Here is a 26,140-nt window from a genome sequence, read left to right on the forward strand (position 1 = left end):
ATTCCAGATGTGGGCGCACCATCGCTCGATACAGCGGCATGATGACTTCCCGCGTCCTGGTTGATATGCCCCTCTTGATGATGCCCAGCATCCTGTTGGCTTTCTTCGAGGCTGCTGCACACTGTGCGGATGGTTTCATGGATGGATCCACTAGCACACCCAAGTCTCTCTCAAGTCCGGTGTCTTCCAGCAATCTCCCCCCCATTTTATACTCGAACAACGGGTTCTTTTTCCCTATGTGCATGACCTTGCATTTATCTACGTTAAAGCGCATTTGCCATTTGTTTGCCCAGTCCTCCAGCTTATCGAGGTCCCTTTGCAGTTCCTCACACTCCTCCCTGGTCCTAACTCTGGCGCAGAGCTTGGTATCGTCTGCAAATTTTATAACCTCACACTTTGCCTCCATTTCCAGGTCATTGATAAATATATTGAAGAGTAGCGGCCCCAGCACCGATCCCTGCGGCACACCGCTCGTGACTCCCCGCCAGTCAGAATATTGGCCCTTTACTCCGACCCTCTGTAGTCTACCTGACAGCCAGTGCTTGATCCATCTGTGTACATCCCCGCCCCCCCCCCCCCCGTGGTTCCACAGCTTCCTAAGCAGCCTTTCATGTGGCACCTTGTCAAAGGCCTTTTGAAAATCGAGGTAAATGATGTCTAAGGGTTCCCCTTTGTCCACCTGACTGCTTATTCCCTCAAAGAAGTACAGAAGGTTTGTCAGGCACGACCTTCCCTTACAGAATCCGTGCTGGCTTGTCCGCAGTAGGCCATTTTTCTCGATGTGCTCGCAAATGCTGTCCTTGATCATTGCTTCCACCATCTTCCCTATAACTGAAGTCAGGCTCACCGGCCTGTAGTTCCCGGGGTTACCTCTCGATCCCTTCTTAAAGATAGGTGTGACATTCGCCAGTTTCCAGTCCTCTGGTACCTCTCCAGTTTTCAAGGATAGGTTGCAAACATGCTGGATTGCGCCCGCTATTTCCTGACTTAGTTCCTTTAGAACCCTTGGGTGGATCCCGTCCGGTCCCGGTGATTTGCCGCTTTTCAGTCTGTCAATCTGCTTGAGGACATCCTCCCGACTTACCTCTATATGCCCCAATCTTTTGGCCTGCTCCCCACTCATGAGCTCCTCTGAGTCCGGTATATTGGACGTGTCCTCGCTCGTGAAGACCGACGAGAAGAACGTGTTCAACCTCTCAGCTACCTCTTTATTCTCCTTAATCACTCCCTTCCTATCCCCATCGTCCAATGGCCCCACCTCCTCTCTCACTGGTTGCTTCCCCTTTACGTAACTGAAGAATGCCTTGAAGTTTTTCACCTCCCTGGCCAGCCCCTCCTCGTATTTCCCTTTTGCTTTTCTAATCTCTCGGTGGCATTCCTTTTGGCATTTCCTGTGCTCCTGGTGATTTTCCTCCGTTGGAAAAACTGTTTACAGGAGAAATAAAGGACAGCCTCACCACAGTTGAAGTGAACTTAGATCAGATATACTACCAGATCGACAAACTTAAAAGTGACAAATCCCCTGGACCGGATGAAATTCACCCGAGAGTCTTGAAGGAATTGAAGGTCGAAATCGGAGAGTTACTGCAAAAACTTGCAAACCTGTCAATCAGAACTGGTCAGATACCAGACGACTGGAGGAAAGCGAACGTCACGCCAATTTTCAAAAAAGGATCGAGAGGAGAACCGGGCAACTATAGACCTGTGAGTCTTACATCTGTCCCCGGCAAGATGATTGAATCACTGATCAAGGATAGCATAGTTCAGCACTTGGACACACATGACTTGATGAAACCCAGTCAACATGGATTCAGGAAAGGGAAATCGTGTTTGACGAATTTACTCCAATTCTTTGAGACCGTGAACGAGCAAATTGATAGTGGAAAGCTGGTGGACATAATATACTTGGACTTCCAGAAAGCATTTGACAAAGTTCCACACAAAAGACTTCTTAGGAAACTACAAAGCCATGGCATAGAGGGAGATATACAAAGATGGATAGGCAAATGGCTGGAAAACAGGAAGCAGAGAGTGGGCATAAATGGGAAGTTCTCCGACTGGGAGAAAGTGACTAGTGGTGTACCCCAAGGCTCGGTACTTGGGCCGATCCTTTTTAATATTTATATCAATGACCTGGAAAACGGAACATCCAGTGAGATCATCAAGTTTGCAGACGACACAAAACTCTGCCGGGCAATCAGATCGCAGGAGGACAGTGAGGAACTCCAGAGCGACTTGTGTCGGTTAGAAAAATGGGCGGAGAAATGGCAGATGAAGTTCAACGTGGAGAAATGCAAGGTAATGCATTTAGGCAGTAAAAATAAGGAATACGAGTACAGAATGTCAGGTGCAACTCTGGGAAAAAGTGAACAAGAAAGGGATCTGGGTGTACTGATAGATAGGACCCTGAAGCCGTCGGCACAATGCGCGGCAGCAGCAAATAAGGCAAATAGAATGTTGGGCATGATAAAGAAAGGAATCTCGAGTAGATCGGAGAAAGTTATAATGCCGCTTTATAGGGCAATGGTCAGACCCCACTTGGAATACTGCGTCCAACATTGGTCTCCCTACTTAAAGAAGGATATAAAACTGCTGGAGAGGGTGCAGAGACGAGCAACTAAACTAGTGAAGGGTATGGAGAAACTGGAATATGAGGATCGACTTAAAACACTGGGATTGTTCTCCCTTGAGAAAAGGAGACTGCGTGGGGATATGATCGAAACCTTCAAAATACTGAAAGGAATCGACAAAATAGAGCAGAAAAAACTATTTACATTGTCCAATTTGACACGGACAAGAGGACATGAAATGAAGCTAAGGGGGGGCAAGTTCAGGACTAATATCAGGAAGTTCTGCTTCACACAGAGAGTGGTTGACATCTGGAATACTCTCCCAGGGGAGATTATTGCGGAATCGACAGTCCTAGGCTTCAAAAGCAAACTAGATGCATATCTCCTTGAGAGAGGCATATAAAGATATGGTTGGCTATAAAATAAGCCAGGTGTATACCTAGCAGGGCCTCCGCGTGTGCGGATCGCCGGACTTGATGGACCGAAGGTCTGATCCGGAGATGGCGCTTCTTATGTTCTTATGTTCTTATGGATCCCTTTTCCATTTCCGGAAGGACACTTTCTTGTCACTGATTACCTTCTTTACTTCATGTGTCATCCAAACCGGGTCTTTTGACCGCTTGTTCTTGCGGCCTTTCCTGAAACTGGGGATGTACAGTTTTTGCGCTTCCTGCAGTGTGTCCCTGAGAAGGGTCCAGGCGCTCCCTACAGTCTCCATCCTAAAGCTGTTCCTGAGCTTCCTCCCCACCATTTTCCTCATAGCAACATAGTTCCCTTTCCTGAAGTTGAGTGCAGTCGTTGCGGTCCTCCCCACTATGGGTGACCCTCTTTCTAATGTGAATCTGATCATGTTGTGATCACTGTTGCCTAGTGTTCCTCCCACTTCTACCCCTCTTGCAGGCCCCCCTAATCCGTTAAGGATGAAGTCAAGAGTAGCATCCCCTCGCGTCGGTTCCTTGACTAGTTGCTCCATGAAGCAGTCCCTCACAGCTTCTACGAATCCTGCTTCCCTCGTGGAGTTGGAGTGTCCCGTACTCCAGTCTATCCCCGGGTAGTTGAAGTCCCCCATCACTGTTACACTTCCAGTCCTGCATTCCTGTCTCAGTTCTGCTTCCAAGTCTTGTCCTATTGTTTCTGACGCACCAGGCGGGCGATAATACAGCCCCAGCTTTATGTCTGCACTCTTCTTTCCCGGCAATTTGACCCATAGCGATTCTAGCTCCTCTGCCTTTGTTGCCGTATCGATCCCAATCGAGTAGATATAGTCCTTTATATACACTTGTTGTAATATGCAAAACTGAATAAAGAATTTATTTAAAAAAAAGAAAAAGAGTTTATTCTTGCAGTTTTCTTAGATGTCTTGGAATTTTCTTTCTATTGTGAGTGTGTGATACACGGCTCGCTTTTTGCTTATTTATTTACAACATTTATCCAAGGCGGCTCACAATATTAAATACATATTTCAGGACTTGCACAACACAAAGATCGCCTTCATCTATACTGAAAATGCTGTAATCTAACCCCCCCTATATCCGCCAAGTCTGTATTTCTCACTAAGGTTTGTCTTACTTATGTCATGAGTGTACTCTTGTAACCCGTTCTGGGCTAAATAAATAAATGAAATCAGCAAAAATCATAAGATTATACCATCTCAACCCATAAATTACATCTCAACTGCTCATCCACTTCAATCAAGCAGCACAAATCCAATAACCTGCAAGAAAGATAAGGATAAGCTCTTTTTTTCTGCTTGCATACATTCTTTGAGTTTTCTTTCTGTCTTCCAAAGAAAAAGTTTTTTTGCCTGCACATAAATAAAAGTATTTTCTGTCAGTAGGATCCATTAGACTCCTTATCTCTGACTAGCTTTTCAGCTTACATACTTTATTTTGATTTATTTATATAGTTAGATTTCTATCCCATTCTCCTGGGAGCTCAGAACGGGTTACAATTGACATTCACAATAAAATTATAGGGCAAAGTTTATAGGTGGACCTCCTTCGAACTCGTATCCGAACCCCAGATCTCTAAATTTTGTCTTAAACTTAAATCCTGCAAATGCATCCTAGATCCTTTCCCATCCTACCTTTATGAAAACATTCCTGCGCAGGCCATCTCCTCCCTTACCAGCCTTATAAATAAAGCTTTACTATCGGGCCTGTTCTCCACAGAAATGGGACACATTGCCTTATCCCCTCTTCTGAAAAAAGCCGATCTCGACCCTTCCTTACCATCGAACTACCGCCCCATAGCAAATATCCCTCTTCTGACTAAACTGCTAGAGACCATAGTCGCTACTCAGCTCTCTTCTTACCTAGAGAGATTCTCCATTCTCCAACACTACCAATACAGATTCAGATCTAACTTCAGCACCCTAATTTCAAAGGTGCAACAACTACACTCTCGAAACAAATTTGCTGTTCTGCTACAATTCGATCTCTCCGCGGCTTTCGACGTCGTCCACCATGACATACTAATTTACCAACTTTCTGAGATAGGAATTGACTCCATCATCCTAAAATGGTTCTCAAACTTCCTTCGCTCTCGTTCCTACATTGTCAACACAAATGGTACCAGGTCCGCTCCGTAGACACCATCTTGCGGTGTCCCACAGGGTTCTCCCCTATCCCCTATTCTCTTCAACATTTATATGACCTCCCTGAAGCTCCTCAAACTTTCCCCCCTTGAAACAATCTACACATACGCTGACGACATCCTTATCCTCCTTGAAACAGACCAGAAGCTCACAAACCTCCATGAGAACATTACATCATGCATAATGAGACTTTACGCATGGTCCCTCTCAGTACAGATGAAATTAAATGAATCAAAAACAAAATTACTCTGGCTCGGCCCAAAATTTGAATACCTGCCCACCCTCTTCACACTACCCACAGGCTCTGCTCTGCACCTTGAGTTCTCAAGCAAGGTCCTCGGCATCATTATTGACTCTTCTCTCTCCCTCAACGATCACCTCAATTCCTTGGCAAAATCATGCTTTTCCAGCCTCCACATGCTGAGGAAAGTAAGATCCTACTTTCGCCAAAAACATTTCGCCGTCCTTGTCCAATCCATCATCCTCTCCAAACTCGACTACTATAATGCCATTTATTTATGCCTAACAAAAAAAAAGTCTCCAAAGACTCCAGCTTATCCAGAATACTGCAGCCAAGCTGATCTTTGCAAAACGCAAATTTGACCATGTCTCCCCACTCCTAACCAATCTTCACTGGCTCCCAGTGCTTCCCAGAATTCATTTCAAATGCTCCTGCCTGGCTTTCAAGATCATTCACGGCATCCTTCCTCCCCTAATCCCACTATCCTTTAATGCCTCGAGGCCTGCTACCACCAGATCCGCCCACAGACATAAACTATCCTTCCCCTCTCTACACGGTATTCTCTACACAGGCAAAATGGGAAAATCCCTTCTCTTCAAAATCACGGGCCTTTGGAACGATCTCACTATCCTGCTGCGGAACCTGGGCTCCCTCCAATTATTCCGCAAACAACTGAAAACCTGGCTTTCCTCTAACATATAACATTATTTCCCCCCTTTATCTTCCCTCTATTTATATGCTCTTGTAAATCTTTCTCCTTTCTCTTCTTATATTTTTAAGCTTTGTAAACCGTGCCAAGCTCCACTTCTGTGGAGATGATGCGGTATATAAACTTAAGGCTTAGTTTAGTTTAGTTTAGTTTAGGTGGTCATAGAAAGACAGGAGGGGGAGGGGTGTACCTGGACTTCAGTAAAGCTTTTGACAGTGTCACACACCGCAGGCTGCTAAGCAAGATGGAATCGATGGGGTTAGGAGAGACACTAACTGCATGGGTCAATGATTGGCTGAGTGGCAGACTTCAGAGGGTGGTGGTTAATGGTACCCTCTCTAAAACATCGGAGGTGACCAGTGGAGTGCCGCAGGGCTCGGTCCTGGGTCCACTCCTTTTCAACATATTCATAGGGGATCTGACTCAAGGGCTTCAAGGTAAAATAACACTATTCGCCGATGACGCCAAACTATGTAATATAGTAAGTGAATGCAGTTTACAGAATTATATGGCGCAGGACCTGCTTACATTGGAAAGTTGGTCCTCAACCTGGCAGCTAGGCTTCAATGCTAAGAAATGTAAGGTCATGCACCTCGGAAGCAGAAATCCATGCAGGACGTACTTCTTGAATGGAGAAACTTTAACTAGGACTTCAGCAGAATGAGATTTAGGAGTAATCATCAGTGCAGACATGAAAACTGCCAATCAAGTGGAGAAGGCTTCATCTAAGGCAAGGCAGATATTGGGTTGTATCAATAGAAGTTTCGTCAGCTGAAAGCCTGAAGTCATAATGCCGTTGTACAGGGCCATGGTGAGACCTCATCTGGAGTACTGTGTGCAATTCTGGAGGCCACATTTCAGTAAAGATGTGCGCAGAATTGAATTGGTTCAGCGGACGGCCACCAGGATGATCTCGGGGCTCAAGGGTCTCTCGTACGAAGAGAGACTGAACAAATTGCAGCTCTACACTCTCGAGGAAAATAGGGAGAGGGGAGACATGATCGAAACATTTAAGTACCTCATGGGACGTGTCGAAGTGGAAGATGATATTTTCTTTCTCAAGGGACCCTCGGCCACAAGAGGGCATCTGCTCAAACTCAGGGGCGGAAAATTTCATGGCGACACCAGAAAATATTTCTTCACAGAGAGAGGGGTTGATCATTGGAACAAGCTTCCAGTGCAGGTGATCGAAGCAGACAGTGTGCCAGACTTTAAGAATAAATGGGATACCCATGTGGGATCCCAACGAGGGTCAAGATAAGGAAATTGGGTCATTAGGGCATAGACAGGGGGTGGGTAAGCAGAGTGGGCAGACTTGATGGGCTGGAGCCCTTTTCTGCCGTCATCTTCTATGTTTCTATGTTTCATCTTCTAAGGGAGCCCTTTTGATGAAAAAAATAAATGGTCACGTTAGTCTTGGAGGATGTGTCTGTGGCAGTTAGTATGACTTCCAAAGCAATGCTGCCAGTTTGGCTGGAGGCACTTTTCAGAGGCTGTTTTCTGTGTTGCATTTCTTGTGCCTTTGGAGAAAGGATCATGGTAAGGGAGCAAGAGAGTATGTGGTGCTTGCACCCGGACGGGCCCTCTTTTTAGAAGGGTGTCTGGCTTTGCCCGAGCTCAGGGCCTCCAAGCATGAGTGGAAGTGACAGGTGACCAAGTGAATTTAGCTGCACTTATTACTCAGCTGTATGAAAAGTCATTTTCTGTGCAGAAGTTTTAATTTATTCATTTATTTATTTATTCAATATTCTATACCGTTCTCCCAGGAGAGCTCAGAACAGTTTACATGAATTTATTCAGGTACACAAGCATTTTTCCCTGTCTGTCCCAGCGGGCTTACAATCTGTCTAACGTACCTGGGGCAATAAGGGGATTAGGTGACTTGCCCAGGGTCACGAAGAGTGTGGGTTTGAACCCACAACCTCAGAATGCTGAGGCTGTAGCTTTAACCACTGCGCCACACTCTCCCCCTAATTCAGGGGTGTCAAAGTCCCTCCTCGAGGGATTTCCCCAATGAATATGCATGAGATCTATTTGCATGCACTGCTTTCAATGTATGCTAATAGATCTCATGCATATTCATTGGGGAAATCCTGAAAACCCGACTGGATTGCGGCCCTCGAGGAGGGACTTTGACACCCTTGCCCTAATTTGGCAGAGGACAGAGATATTAAATCTGATAGATTTAAGCAGCTAAGCCAATCTGAATAAACACAAACTCATTCTTTGTGGTTGGTCTGATTCAGACATCTTGCCCAAACCTTTACCATAATGTAGAACAAATAGGGTCTAATGTGGATGTCTCAAATAGTTTGGAACAATATAGAATGCCTGGCACAGGCTTTTAACCTCAATATTGTCTATTGCCGTACAAAATCAATATAAAACAATACATTTCTTTTCAGTAAGAAGCAGGTATATCATAACTAAGAGAGGTCAGATCAGAGGACCTCCCATAATCTTTGTATTATTTCAGGTCCACATCCTGACTCCAAATTTTCACCACCTAGGCCTGTCTCATCCTAACTACCTCACCTATTTTGTGTAATACCTACAAAGCTGCATCTGCAAGTGTGTGCTTTATAAATTCTCATTGAACTAAATTTTATAACAAAGAGAATCAAAAAACAAAAACACTTATCTTAGATGGTATAACCCATGAACCAGCGCTGGTTGGAGATGTACACAAAATAGGTGAGGTAGGTAGGATGAGACAGGCGTAGGTGATGAAAATTTGGAGTCAGGATGTGGACCTGAAATAATCTAAAGATTATCGGAGGTCCTATGATCTGACCACCCTTAGTTATGATACACCTGTTTCTTACTGAAAAGAAATGTATTGTTTTATATTGATTTTGTAAGGGAATAGACAATATTGAGGATAGAAACATTTAAACTCACCTGTGCCAGGCATTCTGTATTGTTCCAAACTATTTGAGACATCCACATTAGACCCTATTTGTTCTCTACTATATTTTGTGTGGGTTGGATGTTTATACACTTCCTTTATAATAGACATACTCCTTCTGCTTTTTCAATTTGACTCTCCAGTGCTAGAGCCATCATTCTTTAAGAGTCTGCATGTAATTGATATGAGTATCAACCGCTGTGGAATGGAGGAGTTGCTTCTGAAGGAGATAGTAACATCTGAGATGCCACCAAAACTGAACAAGAATTGGAATCAATTGGAACAGAGCTACTTAGAGCTACAAGTGGAGCTGAAAGAGATGGAGGTACGATGTAGAAGTGGGAAAAGGGGGTGAAACAGATCGTGCTTTTGAGCGTGAAAGTATTTTGTGAAGGAAAAAGTGCAAGAAGGTGTGAGTTAAAAGCTGAGCTGTAGAATGGAAAGAGCTTGGCAGCTATGCTTTCCTAAGCAAAGATGTATTTGACAGAGAAATCTCCATCACCAGAGAGGAAAGAAACCTGGGCATTATCATCCCTACTGAACTCCAGCTAAACAACAGTGTGTGAAAGGAATTTGCTTTCAGTAGTAGGTCATGGCAACCCTTAAGGGTCAATATTCACAACAATTTGAGCCTAGCACCATTGAAAATCTACTGTGTCTAGTGACAGAGTGAGCAGTTAGCACCCATGGAATATCTAGGGATATTCTGCTAAAATAGACAAGCTCCTTGCAGGGCTCAGATAACATCTGCACTAATGCAAACTCTGAAATCTCTTTCATTGTAGATAAGTGACACCAGCATATCAAAATATTTCACTTTAGCATATAGATATGAACTGTTACAGTGGTGTTAATTCTTAAAGTAATTATGTACCCCACACCAGTTATCAAAAAGCCACAAAATCATAAGAAAAGCAAAATATAATGTGCAGAAAACCAGACCTCGGTTCTCTGGCTCTTTGTCTTGCAACAAATCATTTGGAACCTATGCCATCATAGGTCTGTGAAAAAACTCCACAAAACAAAATATTTATAACCATTTTTGTTCTAGAGTCCACAGTGATAAACATCTATTCAATTTTACAGGATTTGGGAGTGTGTGGTGCAGTAGTTAGAGCCACAGCCTCAGCACCCTGAGGTTGTGGGTTCAAATCCCACTGCTCCCCCATTAGATAGTGTACCTGAATGTACACCACTTGGGTTATAAGTAGTATATAAATACTAAAAGAAAGAAAGAAAGTGATTCAATAAAAAGCCACAAAATATGTAACATCAAGAAAAACTTATCCATTCAATGAATATTTATAAAAACAACACTTATCTTAGTCTCTCAAGCATTCTTTAATTACAGTTGCAGCCAACTCGCTGAAACTCACTAATTCTCTCGGCCAACTCCTGTTTCGCCTAATAAAGCAATCTCCAGCGGCTCATCTCATCTTTTCAAAATGCATTTTGATGATGTCATCAAATCCTGAATTAACACAGCAGACTGTATTTCAATCACTAGATTGCAAGGTGTTTGCATAGAAAATCTACTGTTGCTCCTTCTGCCATAATCTTCTCTTTGTCACCTCAGCACAGGGATGTCAAACTCAATCACATAAGGGCCGAAATCTGAAAATTTTTAATGAAGATAATTAGGAGTCCTTTAATTAAGGTACGCTAACCGATTTAGCGTGCGTTAAATGCGCACCTTAATAAAATGGCCCCTAAGTGACTAAGGCTTAGTCTTAATAGAAGTACAGGGTTACAACCCAACACCAGCTTTGTGGTGTAAACAAAATAAATATTGTAATCACAAACCAGAAAATAAAATTATTGTTTCTATCTTTTGTTGGTCCCAGGCTCTGGTTGTCTTCTGATAATTCACTTTTCTTCTTTTCGTGCTAACTATCCATCTTCCATCTCTGTCCTCCCCTTCCATTTCCCTTCTCTCCCCCAGAGGTCTGGCATCTTTCCTTTTTTTTGTGTCCATTTCTGCAGCTGCAGCAACGGACCCCACCATCCCCAGATTCACCATCTGTCCTTTTCTCAACTACCCTTTCATCCAGCATCTCTTCCTCCTTCCTCACCAACCCAGGGTCCACCATCTCTCCATTTCTCTTCCCAACCACCCTCCTATCCAGTATCTTTATCCCCCCTCCACACCATCCCTTGTGTCCAACTTCTCTCTCTTTCTGTTCCTTCCCTCTCTCCCTCTCCTCTGTTTTATTTTTTTCCCACCCCACCCTCCACAGTCTGGCATATGCACATCTGGACCCCTTCTTCTCTCCCTCTGGGTACTTCTACACTAGGGCCCATTCCTGTCCCGAAGACCTGTATGTTTTCCCCCCCTACCTTCTTCCTGGTCTCCTCTGAACCGCTGACACCGCTGCTGCTCTTCACTCGCGTCTGCCTTCACCTGGTCTCCTCTTCAAAGCAGCCTGCTGAGTATTGCCGGCCGGCTGTAGCGAACCTCGCAGGCCGCTGCCCACCTCAGTAGCACATTCCCTCTGACGCAATCCTCAGCAGGCTGCTTTGAAGAGGAGGCCAGGTGAAGGCAGATGCGAGTGAAGAGCAGCAGTTCGTGCCAGTGGGCAAGATTTACTATAAAATTTAAAATGTCTGGCGGGCCAATTTTTAACACACCGCGTGCCAGAGTTTGACATGTCTGCCTCAGCATACTGAATCCTCTATTCTGTCAATAACAATACATGTTAACATAGTGATTGACGTCCCTTCTCCACACAATATACCACTAAAGGTGTTGTAACTTTTTTTTAGTGTTCAAGCAGTATAGGTGGAGGGTCATAATTGAAAGGGACGTCTAAGTCTGTTTACGTCCATCTCGCAAGTCGTCCAAAGTAAAAAAAACAGCTTAAGACACATTTTCGAAAAATACGTCCAACTTTTTTTTCGTTTCGAAAATCGTCTAATTATACGTCCTGCCAATCTGATCTTCCAAGCCACTAAATCGTCTATCTTTATACCACATTTTCATCCAACTTTCCGTCCAAGTCCAAAACGCCTAGAACAAGCCCTGTTGGACGTGAGAGGGGTCTGCAAAGTGATGGACTGCACACCCAGATATGCCACCTAAATAGTGGGGTACCTTACAGGGCACTGCTGTGAACTTCACAAAAAGGGTGCCATGTCTTCTCCTCCCTACAGCTCCCTTATAGGTTACGGTGAGCCCCTCCAAACCACCTCCAGAATCCCCTAGACCCACTTATTTACCACCCCAATAGCCCTTATGGCTGCAGGAGCCACTTATATGCCAGTGCAAATGGGTTTTGGGGGTGTATAGGGTAGTGCATATGTTTAAGTATCAATGCAGTGATTATAGGGGCTTATGGGCATGGGTACTTCTCTCTATGGGTCCCTAACCCACCCCCAAGACGACTTAAGCTTCCTCTGGGCTGGACGACTAGGCTTTCCTATGCCAGGCTGCCAGGTGATGATGGTCTGGAGGCTGAATTTTAAAGTTATGATTAAAATTTTTATGGGGGTGGGGGGGTTGGTGATCACTGGAGTAGTGTGTGGGGGGTCTGTTTTATGTGTTTGCAGTGCTTATCTGGTGACTTTAGGTGGTTTTTTGTGACTTAGGCCATGTTTTACATGGTCGAAGTCACAACGTCCAAGTTCCATCTAGGCTCTGTTGTAAAACTTTCAGTTATACATACTGTACTACTAAGTCTAATCCGGCCCACGTCCCGCCCTCGACACACCTCCCAAAACACCCCGTTTAGCTTTGGTCGTTCAGCGGCACTATGAAGGCCTAGGTCATTTAGAAATACGTCCAAAACCCGTTTTTATTATCGGCACTTGGACGTTTTTGAGAAATGTTCATCCAAGTGCCAACTTAGGCCGGTTTTTGGACGTTTTTCTCTTTCGATTATGAGCCCCACAAGGTTTTAGATTTGTGACCAACTTAATACATATTACACAGGCAGTAAAGCTAAGAATTCATAATTTTAAGCTGACATGAAGAATTGTGTCTCAAAGTAAGTTTTACTTGACCTAAAATCTTGAAAATATATGGTATTAGCCATTATGTCTCATGTTGAGCAGTGACCACAAGGTCAGTGGCAGCCTTGGCCAACCTCTACTGTTTGATCAAATTTCTCTTTGGAAGTATGACATAAAATGTCACTTAAAAAAGATAGTTTGAAACGTTTGGATTCAAAATATGGTAGTCTTTAGTAAAGCAAAATGCTTTCTAAATATCTTAGCAATTGCTCTTGAACATTTATTTTGTTTCAAAATACACAGAATTATTTCAGATGTTTCATGTTACTACTACTATTAATTATTTCTATAGTGCTACCAGACACCCGCAGCACTGCACAGAGTCACAAAGAGTAAGATCTTACAATCTAAATAGGAAAGACAGCCAAACAAGATGTCATGGATACAGTTAAGGGGAAGGGTTAATCAGTTGGCCGGATTGCAGGGCAGAGGAGTAGAGTTAAGGATTGAAAGCTCTATCAAAAAGGTGGGTTTTCAGTCTGCTTTTATACAAGGGAAGGGGCTTGACAGACAAACTCGGGTAATTTATGTTGTTGTTTATGCTGTAATAACTCTTGACTTGGAGAGGAGCCAGCAGTGCCGGCAACTGCATAACTAACCAGGCAAATTTAGTACAACTTCAAATCTGTCCTAAATTCATCTAGTTAGCTATGCAAGCCTTGGCTGCATAACATTTTGAAGAAATCAGCCTTTCCAATCCCCTCTCTTCCCCTGGCAAGAAAGGAAATCCTCCTCCTACCCCCAGGGCCTACCCAGAATCCCTGGTGGTCCAGTGAGGGTGGTCGGGGGGAAAAAACAAAGCTCAACTCACTCTTTCCCCTAGTGGCTGTCTGTTGCACCAAAATAATTTCCCCAACCTTGTAACAAACCCACTGCTAAACTTGGCTTTGTCCCAAAGAAAGCTAGGAAAAGTACTAGGTCCCTGATCAGAAGAGCTGACCAGATTAGTGCCAAAGGTCCAGAGATAGCTGCCTACACCTCAGATTCTGAAATGGAGCAAGATAAGGACTGGTACAGTAGTAACAGCCATGAAACTATATCTCAGAATAAACCTATTCTAAAGCCCACAAGTTTTCTGGTTGTAAAAGGAATCCTTCTCCTTTTAATACAGTCCAAGTACAGGGAAGTTAGACAAAGAGAGTGAGGCATGGCTGGAGAAGTGTATGGAAAGAGCTCAGAATGAGGAAGTGAGGTAGACGTGTGAGGAGTGGAACAGATATCCTGAGCAACAGGAGTTTCTACAAGTTAGTGCTGCCCGATTTCCGATTAGAATCGATTTGCTTTAAAAAATAAAAATAAAAAAAAAATCTGCCTCCCGATTTGGTGACTGACCCTCCTCCCCGTGCCTTCCTAAAGCAGGAGCGGCAGTGCTGCCTCTTGACGGCTGTCCACTGCTGCTTTAGGGGATGAGGGGGAGGATCAGTTGGGAAGGCCTGCCCCCCTCCTCCAAAGGCCTGCATCCTTCCTCCTCTGAAGGCCTGCATGTTAGGCCAGCTTCCCCGCTCTTACCTTAACATAATACGGCATCCTGCGGGATCGCCAGTGCTTTAGCGATCCTTGCAGCTGCCATCGTCATCAGCGGCACGTTCCCTCTGCCGCGATCCTGACCCTGATGTCAGAGGAGGGGCGGGACTGTGGCAGAGGGAATGTGCTGCTGATGACGATGGCAGCTGCAAGGATTGCTACAGCACCGGCGATCCTGCAGGCTGCCGTATTATGTTAAGAGCGGGGATGCTGGCTGAATATGCAGGTCTTCAAAGGGGGGCAGGCCAGGTCTTCAGGGGAAGCTGGGAGAGCATGCAGGCCTTCGGAGGGGGGCAGGCCTTCAGGGGAAGCTGGGGGTACATGCAGGCCTTCAGGGGTGGGAGGGTGGAGGCAGGCCTTCTGTGGAGGGAGGCCCTGGTGTAGAAGTACATGGAGGGAGGGAAGGTGGGGGGGTCAAAGAGACGTGCATATAACGGGGAGGGGGGAGAAATAATGGGTCTAAAAACAGAGGGAGAGAGATGGTGGACAATGGGATTTAGGGAAGGAAGGAACAGAAAGGGAGAGAAGTTGGGCACAAGGAATGATATAGAGGGGGGTGGAGGATAGAGATACTGGAAAGTTGGGAATAGAAAGGGAGAGCTGGTGGACCCTGGGGTGGTGGGGAAGGAGGAAGAGATGCTGGATGAAGGGTAGGTGAGAAAAGGAGAGATGGTGGGGTCGATCACTGCAGCTGTGGGGGGATGGAGATGAAAAAAGGGAAAGATGCCAGACCTCCTGGGGAAAGAAGTGAAATTGAAGGGGAGGACAGAGATTGAAGATGGATGGTTAGCATGGAGAAAGAAGGAGACCCTGATCAGATGACAACCAGAGCCTGGGAACAACATGACTTGAATAATGACCACAACAGATAAAACTCCAAAAACACTGCCACACAACCTATGAAAGAAACCCACAAAAAGGCAGAATAGTCAAATGGTTCAGAGAGTGGTCGCTATAAGACAAAATACCTGAGTAAACACAACGCAAACAAGGCGTAAAATTCAACTAATACAATCTTGAAATATTAAGGTGCCCTCAGTGTGAGGGAGCAGCAAAAGGAGCCAATACTCCAGCGCGTCTCAATTTCGGGTAAAGGTAATATAACTCCACCCGCACACCATCATCGGGCACCTAATGTGTGTGTAATGTGAAATAAATAAACAGTGAAAAAATCACAAACCAAACAGTGAATAACAGGTGTAGTCAATGAGCGACTACTCTGTGACCCCCCCCAGCCTACTCCCAAAAGCAAAACAATGAAAAAAGCAAAGGACTTAGCTGTAGATAATAAAGTTCATCCAGAGGGCGGAAAAAAGAAGCGCTGGAGTATTGGCTCCTTTCGCTGCCCCCTCACACTGAGGGCATCTTAATATTTCAAGATTGGATTTTACGCCTTGTTTGCGTTGTGTTTACTCAGGTATTTTGTCTTATAGCGACCACTCTCTGAACCATTTGTGACTATTCTGCCTTTTTGTGGGTTTCTTGAATAATGACCAGACAACAAAAAGGTAGAAAAAATAATTTTATTTTCTGTTTTATGATTACAATATGTCCGATTTGAAAAGTGTATCCTGCCAGAGCTGGTGTTAGACCAGGAGCATGAGCTAGGATTTAAGAGAGAGGAAAAGTCTTTTTTGTTGGTTTATTTTATTTACACCCACAGTGCCAGTGTGGGTAGGAGAGGGCAAAGGGGTGAAGAGGCTATAAAATAAACCCACCAGGATGTTTGAAAAAAACACCCAATTGGGCAGGAAAATCGAATCAAAAAATCGATTCAGTAGACTGAATCAATTCGAATCAAATTTTTTTTCCTGAATCGGGCAGCACTACTACATGCTTCTGAGAGCCCAGAATTTTGCAAGGCTATGGACACAGCAGAGCTGCCAGTGGAACCAGCAATGCCACAGGAGTTTATGGCGATGGGTCCATGATTGTATGAAAGCATTTCTCTTAATTGCTTGGGTGAAGAAGTTTTCTCTTGCTGTTGGCCCAATTAAGATCTGGTTACAGTCAAGCATAGAGACCTTCAGCAGGAAAACGCCCTTGGATGTTCACAGAAAAGATCTCTAAGTTTGAATACTACTTAGTTGCTTCATCGCATGCCCCCTAGTCCTAGTATTGTTGGAAAGAATAAACAAGCAATTCACATCTACCCTTTCCACTCCACTCGGTGTTCTCCTCTTTGTTCATGTACTTCAGATGCAAATGGAAAACCCATTTGTACATTAAGTTCTTGCAAGAACATTGTTCTCTCCTCCTACATATCCTTCCAACTCTGTTATGCCTTTAGATAGAAACATAGAAGCATGATGGCAGATAAAGGCCAAGTGGCCCATCCGCAATAATTATTGTCTCTTCCTCTTTTTAAGAGATCCCATGTGCCTATCCCATATCTTCTTGAATTCAGACAGTTTCTGTCTCCACCACCTCTACCGGGAGACTGTTCTATGCATCTACCACCCTTTCTGTAAAAAAGTATTTCCTTAGATTACTCCGGAGCCTCTCACCTCTTAACTTCATCCTATGCCTCTAGATAATTCTGTTAACCGCATTGAACTACCAAATGTATAGCGGTATACAAACCTTACATGTCTCTTCTCCAAGTTGAAGAGCCCTAGCTGCCTTAACCTCTCCTCATAGGGAAGTCATCCCATCCCTTTTGTCGCCCTTTTCTGTACCTTTTCTAATTCAGCTATATCTTTTTTGAGCTATGGTGACCAGAACTGCACACAATATTCACAGTGTGGCCATACCACAGAGCGATACAAGGGCATTATAACATTTTCATCTATGTTTTCCATTCCTTTTCTGATGATTCCATTTGCTTTCTTAGCAGCTGCCGCACATTGAGCTGAGGGTTTCAACGTATCCTCAACAATGTCACCCAGATCCTTTTTCTGGGCAATGACTCCTAACACAGACCCCAGCATCACATAACTTTAGTACATTGAAAAGTGACAAAACAGAAAATTACGTCTAAAGCAGGTCTCCAAATGTTTCTTGAAAACGAACAGCCTTTAAATTCTGACAAAATCTTAAATAATCACTTTCTAAGTGTAAGAAAATCTGAGATCACATTTCCACTTTAAACAAACCTTTCACCATTTTTTTTTTTTTTTTAAATTTTATTTATTGAATTTTTCAATTTTTACAATGTTTGAAATTCAAGTGATATAATTAATTACTATATATCATTGTATCTATCATTAATACAACTTAATTTATAAACAGTATATATTATATATAATCAAAAGTTATACATCCCTCCCCTTTTTCCAATTAATGATTCTAAAAATTATACATGTCCCTCCCCTTTTCTATATAAGTATTATAATTGTGCTAAGAAATCTAATCATTAGAATAATTAGTCAATGGTTGCCAAATTTTATTGAAATTATGAATGTTCCCGTGTTGTAATGCTATTACTTTTTCCATTTTGTATATATGACAGACAGAGTTCCACCAGAACGTATAATTTAATTTGGTATAGTCTTTCCAATTCTGAGTTATTTGTTGCATGGCGACTCCTGTCAATATTAATAGTAGTTTATTATTGTTTACTGAGATCGGACTCTGAGTTCTCATTGCAGTTCCAAATAATACAGTGTCATATGAGAGTCCTACATGATTTTCTAGTAATTTGTTAATTTGGGGCCAAATCATATTCCAAAAGGCATTTACACAGGGACAAAAAAAAATTAGATGATCTAACGTCCCTATTTCTATTTTACAATGCCAGCATCTATTGGATCTAGTATTATCTATCTTTTGCAAGCGCGTAGGGGTCCATAACACTCTATGTAATAAAAACATCCATGTTTGACTCATAGATGCTGACTTTGTAGATCTTAATCTCCAGGACCAAAATCGTGGCCATTGAGACGCAGAAATTGTCTGTCCAATCTCAATACTCCAAATATCCCTAAGACCAGTTTTCTTTTTTTTATTTAAAAATCCATATATCAATTTGTACCATTTTGCGGCTTGGTGACCCAAGAAATCCGCCTGGAAACATAAAACCTGCAGACTATATTGAGTATTAAGATTTTTCCATTCAGGGAACCCTACCTGAATGGCCTGCTTCAATTGCATCCATTTAAAATATTGTGATTTATTTAAGCCAAATTTATTTTGCAATTGTGAAAAACTAAGCAGTGAACCTTCTGAAATGACATCATTTAATGTTCGTATATCTGCACTTATCCATTGTTTCCAGACGATCTTAAATCCGCCAATTTTGATCCTGGAGTTTACCCAAATAGATTGATTTAGTGATTTACAAATTGGATCTGGTGATAGGTTATTTATATATCTTAATGTTTTCCAAGTGTCTAATAATATTCTGTTTTCTTTGTATCTTCTGGGCATTGTTATACTAATTAAATGATCTAAATGTAATGGGAACAGGAGCCGCCATTCTAAATATAGCCAATCTGGTACATTCTCCATGAGATCTGGGAGGATCCAATACATACCCTGTCTTAGAATATAGGCTTGATGGTACCTATAAAAATTTGGAAAATTTACCCCTCCCTCCATAATTGGTCTTTGTAAAGATACTAAAGCAATTCTGGGTCTTTTCCCAAACCAAACAAATTTTGTAATAATATTGTTTAATTTTTTATAAAAGGACCCCTGAAAAAATATTGGTATCATACTCATTTGATAACAAACTACAGGCAATATCATCATTTTAATTGTTTGAATTCTTCCCCACCATGAAAGATGTAAAGGATTCCATTGTTCACACATTTCTGTAATTTTTTTCAATAAAAGTTTTTCATTTTCTTTGACTGTATCATCAATTGTATTTTTGATCATAATTCCTAAATATTTTAATCCTTCCTCTTTCCAAATAAATGAATATGAATCAAATAATCCTTTGGTGCAGTGAACATTAATTGGAAGAATTTCTGATTTACTCCAATTAATTTTATATCCAGAGAATTTTCCAAATTCCTCTAGAAGATTAAGTAAATTTGGAATAGTAATCCCCGGTTCTCTCAAATATAATAAGATATCATCTGCATATGCAGAAAGTTTATATTCCCAGTAAGAAAATGGGATTCCCCTTATCTCCTTAGTTTGATTAATTGCAATTAACAAGGGTTCTAGAACAATATCAAAAAGTAAGGGAGACAAAGGACATCCTTGTCTAACTCCCCTTTGCAAATTAAATTTATCTGATAAATTGTTATTTATATATAATCTTGCACCAGGAGAGCTATACAATGTCTGAATCATTTTAATAAAACCGGGTCCTATTCCAAACCATTCTAGAGATTGATACATAAATTTCCATTCTACTCTATCAAATGCTTTTTCTGCATCCAAAGATAGCATAAAAGTTGGATCATTCATATTTTTTGCTAAATTTAAAGAGTGAAATGCTAATCTGGTGTTATGTGATGAGTGTCTTTTAGCAATAAATCCTGTTTGATGTACATCAATAATGAAAGGAAGAGCTTTTGCCAATCTTATTGCTAGTACTTTAGAAATTAATTTACCATCTACATTTAATAAGGAAATAGGCCTGTAATTTGAAACCAAGGTAGGATCTTTGTTTGGTTTTGGTAAGACAATAATTAATGAATCAGCCATAGTACCTGATATATTTCCATTATTCATTTGATATTGATACAATTTTAATAGATATGGTAAAATAATGTTTTGAAATGATTTATAAAATTCAACCGTATAACCATCACCACCCGGAGCGGATCCAACTCTAAGAGACTTCAATGCTGATTCTATTTCTTTTAAAGATATAGGTTCTTCTAAACTTCTTTTTATATGATCTGGAACATTTGGTCCAATAAATGAATTTAAAAATTTTTGTCCATCTTGTTCTTTATTTTCATAAGATTCAGAAGAATATAAATCTTTATAAAAATCAAGAAATTGTCTTAAAATGTCTTTATTGTTAGTGTGTGTATTACCTTGTATATCTTTAATTGCAATAATCTTGGATTTTCTTTTTTTTGCTTTAAGGAAATTTGCCAATAATTTTCCAGCTTTATTTGAATTTCCGTAAAATTGAACTTGTCTATTAAATAAATCTTTTCTCACAAATTGAGAAGAAATCTCATTATATTTAACTTTTAATTTTAATAAATCTTGTAATGTTTTATTTTCCCATTTTTCAATTAATTTATTTTCTAATAATTTAATTTGTTTTCCTAATTCAAGAAATTGTTTTTTATGTTGTTTATTAATATATGCTGAGTATGAAATAATATTCCCTCTCATTGTTGCTTTAAAAGCGTCCCATAAAATCTCAGCATTAATATTATCTGAATCATTAATTTGAAAAAATTCTTGTATTTTTAATTTAAATTCTTCGAGAAAATTTGAATCCGCTAAAAAAGTATTATTAAATCTCCAAATTGAATTTAAATGTTCAATATCATAATTTTGAAGATTAATCCACACACCAGCATGATCCGAAATTATAATAGGATCTATAACTGCTTTTATCACACGCTGCGCTAGGCTATTAGAAACAAATATATAATCAATTCGTGAAAAGGATTTGTGGACCTGAGAACAAAAAGAAAATTCCTGATCATTAAAATGAAGAATACGCCATATATCTACTAAATCACAAGATTGAATCAAATTATCTAAGCCTAATGATTTCATAATTCTACTTGGTTTTTTATCCAAAATTGGATCCATTACAGCATTGAAATCTCCTGCTACTATTAAATTAGATGTAGCCAGTGGTAAAAGTAATTGTTGAATTTGTTTGAAAAACTCCATTTGATTCGTATTAGGAGCATATAAATTGAATAAATTCATGGTTGTATTTCCCAGATCCATTTCGACATGCACCCATCTACCTAAGGGGTCATAATTTATTAATTTGAAATTCGCATTGCATTTTTTGTTTATCAGAATAGCCACTCCAGCTTTTTTCTTTAAAGCCGGTGCAAATAAACATTTAGAAATCCAACCCCCAGATAATTTTTTAGATTCAGTTTCAGAAAGATGGGTCTCTTGTATGAAGTAGATATCCGCATTTTGATTTTTAAGGAACGATAATATTTTCTTTTTCTTAATAGGATGATTTAAACCATTGACATTCATAGAATAAATTTTTATATCCATCTTATTTATAATTAAATTTTAACCAATATTCTATGATAATATACATGATTAGATCTCAGCACAATTAATATATATTGATTCCCATTCCCACCCTCTATTTTCCCTCCCGACCCTCCCACTATCAATGTTTGTCCTGGAACACACATTGGTCATGCAAAACCTAAATCCCCTCCCCCAGGCAACTAATCATTCATAAAAATATTCTCTAATTCAATACATTTCATATTTCTTTATCCACCTTATTATTCATTTAAACCTTCATTAAATCCCCTTGTATATTATAGTTCATATCAAATTTAATTTGATAAATCATATTAATCTTTTCAAGTCTTAGATATAAATAATATATTATTACCCCTTCAATAAATTAAATATATTTCATATATAGTTCTAATTTCATATATTCAAATTAGATATGTCTATTCCTATATATATAATATATATAATAATAAATATTTTAGTAAATCATTTTATATATTTGAAAATCATCATTTATAGTATCGTAATATGTATAGATAAATATTTATATCAAAAAGATTTTATAATTAATACCTATGTTATAATAATTTCCCATTCATTTAACCGAATCCAAAAAAATTTTTCCATTAATAGTAGCAGAATTAAATGTAGATGTAGTAATTCATATAAATTATAATTGGATAAATCATCTTAATATTTTCAAGTCTTAGATAAAAATAATATATTCTCCCTACAATAAATTTAATATATGTAAAATATAATTCTAATTCCATATATCATATTGTAATAATAACATTTTTAAACATCATCATTTATAATAACCTAATATGTATAGGAATTAAATATCTATGTTATAATAATTTCCACACTCATTTAATCAAATCTAAAATAATTTTTTTTTTTTTTTCCAATTAATAATAGCAGTATTAAATATATATGCAATATTCTATAATAGTATTCAATTCAATTATAATGTAAATTTATCATAACATCCAATATATTAATAATAATTGAATCAAAAATTATAAAATATTTTTTTTTTTTTTAAATGGATGGAATAAAATCAAAAATTAATTTAAGTCATAAAATTCAATATATTGTAATAAAATTTGAATCAAAAATTGTCATTCTTATTTTATCTTGCATTTTCTATATCCTTTCTTCAGATGAAACTTCCATTTTATTCTGATTATATGTAGACATTAGTTCCTCTTCTTTTTTCTTTCTTTATTTCCATCTATTTTCATTAGATAAATTTGCTTTATTCTGCTTTATTATGTAGACATTGGTTCTTCTTGTGTCAAAAATTCTTTCAGTTTAGCAGGATCTTGAAAATACATAGATTTATTTCCTGTAGAAATTCTCATTGTAGACGGATAGTAAAGACCATACATGTAGCCCTTTTCTTTTAATTGTTGTCTGAATGTAAGGAATTGTTTCCTTATATTTGCAGTATCTTTAGCAAAGTCAGGAACAAAAATCAGTTTAGATCCTTTATAGTTTAGGTTTTTATTTGCTTTTGCCACTTTTAAGATCTCAAATGCTTGTTGGTATCTTAATACTTTGAAGATCAGAGGTCTAGGAGCTGTCTGGTTTGTTTGTTTTCTTGTGGGGATTCTGTGGGCATGTTCTATCTCCAACGGCCATTTAGAATTCAGCTGCAGCAGTTTAGGCAAAAGATTTTCCAAGAACTGTATAGGGTTTTCTCCTTCAATATTTTCAGCTAAGCCAAGGATTCTAATATTCTTTCTTTTTCCTCGATTCTCCATATCAATTAGTTGATTTTTTAAGGCTGTTACATTTTTCTTTTCCTCTTCACACTTTTGTGTGAAAGTTTCCAACTGACAGATTCTTTCCTCCATCACAGACATTCTTTGTCTGTCAGTTTGGATTTCTTGTTTCAGGTTAATCAACTCTTCCTTCACTTCTGATAATTTGTTGGCATTATCAGTCAGCATTATTTTGATTTTAAATAATTCCGCCATGATGTCAGCTTTTTCATTAATTTCATCTGCTTCCAGCGGGATTGGTACGCTGGACGGCGATACAGGGGTTACCTTTGACCTTTTTGCCGACACTCCCGAAGTACAAGGTTTTTCATTTTTTCCTTGCCTTATCGCTGCCATTTCCGCCGTTGATTTTTATTATTTTTAAGTCGGACAAGTAAATAAATAGTTTTATTTTATTCAGTTGTTGCCTGGGACTCAGGAGCTCTGCGGTTAAGCTGCCATATCGTGCGCGTTCCAAGCCACGCCCCAAACCTTTCACCATTGATATATGTTCTGCACTACGCAAACAAATTAAACTGCAGCAAGACCATGTAAAGCTTTGAAAACAAAATCACATCTTAAAATTGGACCCTATTCTATTCTGAGATTTATGTTCCACCTAATTTCACAAGAATTCTGGGCGATTTATGAAAAAAAAGTTAACAAGATTAGTAAAGAAATACAACAATCATTACAAGTACTTAGTACTTTTCTAAAATATTTGTTTTTAAAATTATATGTTAGATTTCCAAAAATTTAGAAAATAGGTGTGTCTTTATTGCTTTATGAAATAGAATGTAAGATGGAATGAGTCTGATAAGAAAAAGAAGAACTCAATGTCAATCGTACTTGATCAAGAGCTAAAGTGTTTAAGGGGCAAAGACTAGCAACAGGGGAAGCGAAAGAGCTCATTTAGGTTCACGCAAGGTCATTTGAATTGATGCCTCTGGCCATGCCAAAACAGCAATCATTTTTATATTTTTACCAAACTTACACAACTAAACTTCTTTCAAAGAAAGTTTGTTGCATATGCCCCAGCAGTTTGGGACATCTTTAGCAAGGTAGACAGTAAAGGAGAGTTATTTATTTTTTATGGTCACCTACTACCGTATGTCTGCTTTCTTTGACAGAATTTACTAATGGAGAGCGTGATGCAGACTTCAAGGCTTCTGTCTGAAGAGCAGGATTTCCTTCCAAAGATACGATACTATCGAGATAAAATTGCATCGCTTCAGGCAAACCTGCAAGACCTTGAATCTATGCAGCTGCAGCAAAAGGAACCCCTGGAAGAGTTTAGAAAAGTGTCTCGATTGGGAGCCGACCTCTATATAGCTTTGCAGCACATCTCCCGTCTTCATCCTCTGTACCGCTTTTCCAAAGACACAATTCTTAAAGTGACAAGGGGTATCCTGGAGTCCAAAAAAAAAAAAGATGCTTCGAAGCCAGAAATCTGGAAGGCACGAATGATTGATATAAGCAACTCTCTCATTGGTCAAGTCCTTGCCCATGTCCAACTATTTATGCCCGAAAGACACAGCAAAGTCTTCAGTTTCCTTACTGCCATAGCCCAGTTGCGTGTGACTGGACAGGTGACAGACTTAGAATGGCTTATTTTTCTCCAGGGCCTAAAGGACAGCAAAGTGAAGCAGGTGTTACTTCCCATGAGTATTTCGAAACCCTCCTGGATAAGTGTGGATGCTTGGAAGGAGTGTTCCCTGCTAGAGATCCTTCCTGTGTTTGGAAGCCTGAGATCTACCCTGGTAAAGCAGGCCTGCCAATGGCAGGAGTACTTCAAACTCTCCTCCACTGTTATTGGCCCAGTGCCATGTGCTAGCCATTCTCACCTCAGCCTCTTTCAGAAGGCCATTCTCTGGAGAGTCTTCCGGCCTGACAAGCTCTATCAGGTGGCCTGTGACCTCACCACATGTGTCCTGGGTGGCTCTTTTGCAGAAATATGTTGGTTGGATATGAACACTATATTCTCTCTTAGTCGCTACAATGTTCCACTGGTGTACCTCATACCAGGAACAGGTTCTGTTGGTCTATCAACCCATCCCCTCTACTATATTGAGCAAATGGCAAAAGAAAAAAAGAAAGAGGTAAGAACAGCAATGGATTCTAGGAAGAGACATCTCTGGTCAGCATCTTATTAACTGTATAGCAGGGCAAAAGTTTTGCTGTTGCCTGAGCTTCAAATTAGACACCAAGGGGGGCACTTAAATTGTTATGGGAATTTTGATTCAGTGTTGAAGCACAAATATGTTACATAGGTATAAGTTACTTTAAAAATTCTGCAGACAGAACATGCCAGATGCAGGTAAGATTTTTATATTCTTTCATATTTTCTCTGTTTCTTATGTACTCAAGTGTTGATCTGGTCCTCACTCGGAATGGTGAATGGGCAAGTTGAAAATATTTTCAAATAAATAAAATAAGCAGAACTACCTCTATCACCAGGAGGGGTTATTCCCCTGTACAATGGTACCTTGGAATCGAACGTTTTGGAATCCGAACCTTTTTTTGTAGTAAATTTTGCCCCAGAATCCAAACTCTGCTTTGGAATCCGAACGCCCTGCACATTGTATGTGTGTGTTTCTGCCCCAGAATCTGAATGCTGCTTTGGAATATTTGTTAATATTTTACCTTAAAATCCAGTGTATTTACTGTTAAAATTTGAGTTTGTGGAACCAGGAACATATTATTCCAGTTTCTATTATTTTCATTGG

The 26,140-nt window shown here is 40.1% G+C and overlaps 1 protein-coding gene across 1 annotated transcript in view; it reads left to right on the plus strand.

Moving 5' to 3' along the window:
* The window catches only part of DNHD1 (dynein heavy chain domain 1), a 681,063-nt gene that overhangs the window by 558,112 nt on the left and 96,811 nt on the right, over positions 1-26,140 (plus strand). Inside the window, exons 39-40 of the mRNA XM_033948490.1 lie at positions 9,168-9,349; positions 24,545-25,513. Of these exons, the coding sequence (XP_033804381.1) occupies positions 9,168-9,349; positions 24,545-25,513 (1,151 nt within the window). The remainder of the gene's footprint in view (positions 1-9,167; positions 9,350-24,544; positions 25,514-26,140) is intronic.

Source organism: Geotrypetes seraphini, chromosome 6 (genome assembly GCF_902459505.1).
Source record: "Geotrypetes seraphini chromosome 6, aGeoSer1.1, whole genome shotgun sequence".
NCBI lineage: Eukaryota > Metazoa > Chordata > Amphibia > Gymnophiona > Dermophiidae > Geotrypetes > Geotrypetes seraphini.